This window comes from Pleurodeles waltl, chromosome 7 (assembly GCF_031143425.1).
Source record: "Pleurodeles waltl isolate 20211129_DDA chromosome 7, aPleWal1.hap1.20221129, whole genome shotgun sequence".
Lineage (NCBI taxonomy): Eukaryota > Metazoa > Chordata > Amphibia > Caudata > Salamandridae > Pleurodeles > Pleurodeles waltl.
The window spans coordinates 302,257,191-302,264,601 of record NC_090446.1 but is presented as its reverse complement, the minus strand read 5'-3'; the positions used below and the strand labels follow the sequence as shown (position 1 = coordinate 302,264,601).

At 43.9% G+C, this 7,411-nt stretch overlaps 1 protein-coding gene across 1 annotated transcript in view; it reads right to left on the bottom strand.

Moving 5' to 3' along the window:
• Nucleotides 1–4,092: 4,092 nt before the first annotated feature.
• MANBAL (mannosidase beta like) overlaps nucleotides 4,093–7,411 on the bottom strand; it is a 49,936-nt gene continuing 46,617 nt past the window's right edge. Inside the window, exon 3 of the mRNA XM_069243726.1 lies at nucleotides 4,093–4,336. Coding sequence (XP_069099827.1) covers nucleotides 4,229–4,336 — 108 coding nt within the window. The 3' untranslated portion in view covers nucleotides 4,093–4,228. The remainder of the gene's footprint in view (nucleotides 4,337–7,411) is intronic.

The window sequence follows — 7,411 nt, the reverse complement described above, 5'->3', positions numbered from 1 at the left end:
GAAGATTGCAGAGGGGGAGCGAGGAGGAAGAGACAGAGAGGAGGAAAAGAAGCAGGAGCAGGAGAGAAGGTGAGTGGCGCGGGGCAGGGCGAGGGGCTGGGAGGAGGGGGGTACTTACAGTTAGGTGGGTCTCAGGAACACAGGAACTCGGGAACTTGGAGGAGCTGCAGCGGCAGGGGGAGCGACCTACCCTTGGGTCAAGGGTCGCTACCACTGTCGCGCAGCGGCCGCCATAAGAGGTAGGAGGGGGGGAGGGGTCAGCTGGGGGCGAATGGGAGCTGGGGGCGTGCAGGAGGTCGCGGCGGGAAAGCGCGAGGGGGGGGGGGACAGGTAGAGTGAGAGGAGCTGGGGGAGGGGGTTTAGGGTGGAGGAGGGTGAGTGTCAGGAGGTTTGGAGATTAGTGAGAGAGATAGGAGTAGGGTTGTGAAGATAGGGGAGGGGGGGTTGTAGAGGTGGGTGAGGGAGAGAGGTAGAGTGAGAGGATAGGGAGATAGGTAGTAGAGGGGGTGGCGGGAGGGGGGGGAGAGATAGAGAAATAGATAGAGAAAATAGATAGAGAAGTCGATAGATAGGGAAATAGATAGATAGACAGATAGGTAGGTAGGAGGAGGTGGAGAGTGGGGGAGTTAGATAGTGAGATAGGGAGCTAGAGAGATAGGAAGATAGGAGGAGTGAGGGAGGTAGATAGCGAACGGGTTAGCTAGGGGTGAGAGAGGGGGAGGCGAGTGAGGGAGGGGGATGAGGAAGGAGCAGGAGGGCAGGCTCGGGGGAAGAAGACGGAGGAGGTAGAAGAGCCGAAGACAGGAGAACAGAAGACAGAAGACCGGAAGAGCAGAAGACAGAAGAACAGAAGAACAGAGAAGAACAGAAGAACAGAGAAGAACAGAGAAGAACAGAGAAGAACAGAGAAGAACACAGAAGCACAGAGAAGAACAGAGAAGAAGAACACAGAAGACCGGAAGAACACAGAAGAACAGAAGGGAAGAACAGAAGAACAGAAGGGAAGAACAGAAGAACACAGAAGAAGATTGCAGAGGGGGAGCGAGGAGGAAGAGACAGAGAGGAGGAAAAGAAGCAGGAGCAGGAGAGAAGGTGAGTGGCGCGGGGCAGGGCAAGGGGCTGGGAGGAGGGGGGTACTTACAGTTAGGTGGGTCTCAGGAACACAGGAACTCGGGAACTTGGAGGAGCTGCAGCGGCAGGGGGAGCGACCTACCCTTGGGTCAGTAAAGTACAGTGGTGTAGAGTAGTGGCGTGGAGTGATACAGAGTAGATTAAAGTGGGGTAGAGTGGATTGGCGCAGAGTATACTGGCATGGAGTGGAGTGTTACCGGGAAGAGTGCTTTGGCGTAAAGTGCAGTGTTGTAGAGTGGAATACAGTGGGTGGCTCAGAGTGGAATGGTGTAGAGTGCAGTGGTGAAGAATGCAGTATGGCATAGTAGAGTAGTGTGCGGTAGAGTGCATTGGCACAGAGTAAAATGGAGTGGCATGGTATGGTAGCGTACTGCCAGTACAGGCAATAGATTTTTCAATTGAAATTACCATTACATTTACACAGACATATGGTCTAGTATATTGATTTTTTTTAAGTGTATTGTTTCTGCCAAATGTCAGAACTGCCAAAAAATGTGCTTCATTTGTTCTGTCCTAATTCTGATATAGTCTAAAATAGCTACACAGTTCATTTATAGACATTTAAATTTTGTTATGTGCTTCCGGGGAGCACACCCCCAGTTGTCAGAATGATTGGCACATATTTCCTCTCATTTTGAAGTCAGAAAAAGAAAAGTAAACACCAAGCTCTCTAGAAGACAGAGCATGATATTTGACCTCTATCTTTGACTGCACAGCAAATGTGACACAATAAGAACAAGATTTAAAGTCATGTTCACATAAATCCAGTACTGGTGGAAGCACAAGCCTGTTCTCATGCGGGGGATATTCCCATCCCAACATGCATCAATAATAAAAAGGAGGGAACAAATATTGTTTTAGCCAACCTCTTGGCAGTGGTCATCAGATCTTTTGACTGATCAGTCATAAGTTGTGGTGCTTGCAGGAGTATTTGAACTGTATCTGGTTAGAGGAATACAGACGAACCACAGTATTCCTAAAAATCCAAGTTTGATCAGCTTCTCTGTTTCCCAGGAGCATTACAATTTATTTTCATACAAGGTCAGCAGATGAAAATATTAAACTGACAGCCCTCGGCCAGGGCCCCTGGAATTATGAGGTCAGAGAGGGCAAAAGTCACGTCTGGCTAATGTACGCAGTCCGAAAAGGAAAATTATGCAACATTAGGAGGTACATTTTGTTATAGTATTACTTCATTATTTTGTCATTTTTACAAGTTCACACTGTCTGGGTAACGTTTTCACCTCGTCGGATTCAGTCTAACACTCGTATACAGCTCTAAGCAACTAAAAAAGTTAACCAGTGTCCCTTGCAAAAGGCTTTCCACTGCGCAGCAAAAACGTCCCTTCGCTTTCAGAAACTTTTGATCAGTTTCAGCGATTCGTTTAGTCGTAAACATTCGTTGACAACTTTGCTTCAGTCTCTCAGACGTCAAAGAGTGGGTAATACGCAGCAAAAAGAACCCGTTCTCTTGCAACCATGACATTTTGTAGTGTTTGGAGTCCAAACTGGCCCAGGAAACTCTGATGCATAATGGGAATATGTTTGTTTTCAAAGCCCTCGGGAGCCGAGCAATTCAGTGAGCTAGCGTTTGGATACGAGGACCAGCAACCTTTCTAACAAAGCAGGTCTCATCTTGGCATATTATATGAAAGAACTGCACAGAAAAGATGAATCATAAACCGAGATGCACACCTGCTTCGCCTACACTGGATGTATCAGCATCACGACTGCAGTGAGCATCTTGAAATTCTGCATTAAAGAGTTCAACTGGGGAAGAAGGATAAACACAAAAAAGTTCATTTTTGATTGAAAGAGGACCCCCCAGCAAATTTCTACCCACTTTTGCAGTTTCGCCTGGCATTAATTTTCAGACTTCCTAGAGTGATTTTATCTACTGCAGATTAATGTCAGACTTCCCATTTGGCCCAACTTCCTTTCGGCTGCTTAAGGAGTCTGCCTTTACCAGATACAAATATTTTTTTAGTCAGTCCTTGTATTTTGATCAGAATTAAAAAAACAGTGAGAGATGTTCCTTAAATACTTTTCTTTTCTTGGCTAGAAAGACAGCAGGGGCACATTCTTGAACATAACAGATTTGGAACGTAACAAAGCAACTTTCGATGGTAACAGGACAAAAACATCTTAACATGTCTTAAAAAGAGGAAGGGTAAAGTGCCAATTAATGAAAATGGTACATTTCTAAACTGTCGGGAAATCACAGGCGATCTGGGCACTTGTACTCTCAGAGCCATGCTCTTCAGAACACCATTACAGGCAGCGGAACTTCCCAGCTGCACGTGGAAAGTGATCAGCTATAGGAGGTCATCGTGTGAAAAGCACAACACGGGAGTTTCCTACAGTCAGTTTCGAGACTTATGAAACATTGCAATTGAAATGGTGCAAGAGACAGAATCCAAATGTGTGTTAGGTTTGTGCTGGGGCTGAAGGCTGAAAGGAAGAGGCCTTGTTAAATACAACGTTCCCTCAAATGAAACGGACCACGTGCCTTCTACTATATAAATCAGTAAGGCGAAGAAAAAAAAAAGTGAGACATTCTTTACCAATGATTTTCTTTATTTAAGATTTATCTGAATCAGTTCCACTATTACTCACCCTACACTTCAAAGAAAGGCTACACTGAAAGGAGTTATAGGTGCCTGCAAACAAAAAAAACAGAACGACAGGACACTAGGCTAGGTACAACGCAGGCGGCTTTTTTTCGTCACATCAAAGTCCCATTGTTGAGGGAATTTAGGTAACAAAGGGTGGAGCCTAAATACACCCCAGAGACTTAACACTTAAGTAAACAAAACAGGTTACAAAAAACACTTGTACAGAGACGGTTGTTGGAGTTTGTTCGAACCAAGTCAGTGTTTGTGGTTTTTACACACTATGCACTTGAAAAATTGTTTTTATCTGGGGTTGGTCGTGTGAAATGGTTTGTGTAGCTTTGTCGTGCCACTCACAGCACAAAAGGAAAGGGCACTTGTCCCTTGAGTGTGAGGTCTGGACACCGCCGGTGATGTCAAGCAGTCAGGGCTGCTGCCTGTTCGCAGTCAGGTGGCATACAGTTCGGTGCCTTTGCCAAGCTTCGTTACCGTTTCTTCTTGGGTTCCTTCTTTGGCTTCTTCGTCACTTGTGCCGTCACAGGTTTTGGTTTCTTGGCTGGCTCAGAACTTTTAACTTCATATTGATCAACATCCTGCAGGTTTTTGAACGAGGGAGACAGAAGGAAGAGAAAAACAAACCATCAGTCGATAACTTTTGCTGTCAGACAAGGGTCTGTGATTTCACATAACTTTGGAGTTCATATGTGTCTTTCTTGCTTTTTGCAAGACGGTGATGGAGATCTGAAAGGGACATCTGATAGGGTATCCAGATACCGGTGCAGGAAGACACCGGTATCTGGAAATATAGACTTCCATGTCCACAGTGGACGGGGCAGGATTTCTGATGATTACTTAGCGTTTAAATATAGCCACATGTTTCGCTCTTGGCAAAATCCCTCCAGCACGCTTTTTTCAAGGCTTTATAATAAACTGCTTTTGGAAAGTCACATGTGTGGTAAGACACGGTCTGTGACTATGATTCTGGTCCACAATAAAGTCCCGATACAGGAGGAACCTCTGTATACTTGTATTTGCAGTGCCTCAAAATGCATGTTGGCCCCATGTTGCCAGCAGGGAAACACATGTTGGTAATTTTAGGAGCTCCTTCCTTTTATTTCTTCTTATAATCTCAACTAAGGTAAATTGTGAGACTTCCAGGTTCTGCATTTCATGTTCATGGAGAAAATCAAACTCTAATGTTTACTCACAATAAAGTAATTTAGATAACAAGGAAAGACACAGTTTTGTTCACAACTCACCATTCAATAACACCCCGTGCACGCATGAGTGTTGCTTTGACTCAGACTCCTCAAACTCGTTACATATTGTGACAGGAAGACTATTCCAACTGGTAGTCACACTCCAAACTAACTGCTCACAAGGATTCTACATGACAAATCTTAATGGATGATCTGGGCATAGAGACCATTTAAAGTTGGTATTATTGTGTTTTACTTATTTTTTCTAGTCAGTAAACAAAATGTAGGGCATTGTATCCACACAGAGCCTAGTTAATGAGATGGCTTGCAAGCCTACTGTTTATTAAACTTTTAATTAGTGGATAAACAGGATTACCTGAAAAGTGCAGTTAAGACCGGTTCCAATTTGGGCGTCCACATCTTGGACCCCTTTAATGTTCTTGTGTAATCCCATGGTCTCAAAGTTAATATAGATTTCTCAATGTTGTTAAATTGTTTTTAAACATTATGGAAACCCTATTCATTAGCCTCAAAGCATGTACTTCAGAGGTTTAATGAAGATATTTTACTTTGAGAAGAGCTCTCTACCTGTATGGCCACATAGTGGTCCAATGATACTTCAATTGTCTGTCTTTGATTACTCATAGGACAACCCATTATTTGTAAAATTAGACTTTAGTATCCTGTTCTTGGCTGATTTCACACCCAGGTGGGAATGTGATATTAATGTCCTACTGAATGCTTGTTCTGCAAAGATGTCACTAAACAGAAACCCGTTTTATTTTTCTATTCTGCTCAGCTAATTATTTCACAAGAAGGTCCAGGATACTACTGGTGTTTGGGGGTGGGGTGGAAAGGGGGACATTAGAAGGGAAACAGCTGCAACAGTAAGATGTGAAAACCGGACTCACACCCCTTTAACATTAGGTGTGGCGTTAGCCAAAATTTTTTGATTTTACTAAAATGATGTGCATAATATAGTTGGTTATCATGCTTTTCAGCTAGCTCTCTTCATCCACTGGTCTGTTGTGCCATTCACATTTGTTCCACCCATCACAGAATACACTATCAGGCAAAGCATCAACCCACTTAATAGACTAACTTCCTTGTGAGTGTGGGCATTCTACCCTTTCACAAGGAGCACATTCACTCACACAGTAGTCCTTCAGTGACAGGGACTACTATGGCAATTTGCGGATTTGGAGACCAAAAATTTTTTTGCTTTTAGACAGTTTCTTCTTTTAGATTGAACTAAACCCACCAGCTCCCTCAACAATAAAGGTTTGCAAACACATGACAACAAAACAGAACAAACAGAAACAAAGCCAAAAGGCTTGCTGCCAATGCAGATCTATTGACTCTTTTAATGTTTTTTTTTACTACTTGCTTGAAACAAACAACACACTTGATAGTAAATGTATTAAGTTGTGGTAAATTTTGCTTCAGTACGCCCTATGTCTATTTGTGAACTGCTACGCCACGTAAATATGTGTTCAACAGATAAACTATTGCCATTTACTCTCTCACTGCTTTCTTTGGCATCGAATTAAATACAAATGATTAAAATATATATGGCACTTGGTGTTACAAGCACAAGCTGGAAATAACAGATCGAAAGATATAACGCAGATGGTCAAAACTGCCCTCTTCTTGCAAGGTGCTGGCAATTTATCAGCTGAAGCAGATTTCCGAGATAAACACACGGTAATTACGCAAGCGGTATTCCTGCACTTTCGGGATTTTACGTAAAATCACAGGAGAATTACAGATTTCGACCGTAATGCCCTCATTCCAATAGCGGTACACTTGCAGGTTGGCGGTATTAGCACTGGAATTACCGAATACCACGGTAAGGAGTTTCCGAATGTGGTGCCTCGGCAACAGGAAAACATTCTCAGATTAACGGTTTGACATTTTTAACTGAGGTCTCCTGACTAACGACCACCTTACTCGTCCCTTAACTACAGGTTGCTCCACGGGCTTTTTATAGCTGCAAGGTAATTCGCGCTGCTTCAGTCATCTATTCCGGCGAAACATGGTGCAGGACCGGGAAACACACAGCTCTTAGTTTCTTCGTAGTATTTTTCTCCGCAGCAATGAGCCATTAATTATTGTTTTATTTCATAGCGTGCACGCAGACACCCAGTTATGTGGGCGGTGATTTCTCAACAAGCAGAACCCAAAGCTCTTCAGTCAAGTTTAGACAAAACCAACGGGTTGCGGCCGAGCGGCAGAGAGAGGAATGCGCGGCGTGCTCAGACTCAGGGCGCTTGGCCGCAGCTGCGAGACTCCAGGCCGAGGCGCGCATGAACGGACCAGTGGATACTTCCGGGTCAGGAAGCTTTTACCTCTCGCTTTCATAGCTGAAATTGGATATCGTTCGGGAGGATATTTTCTATCCAGATCAGATTTCGGTTAAAAAAAAAAGAGCGAGATTAGGCATATCGAAAGAAACGTATTCGAACAGTA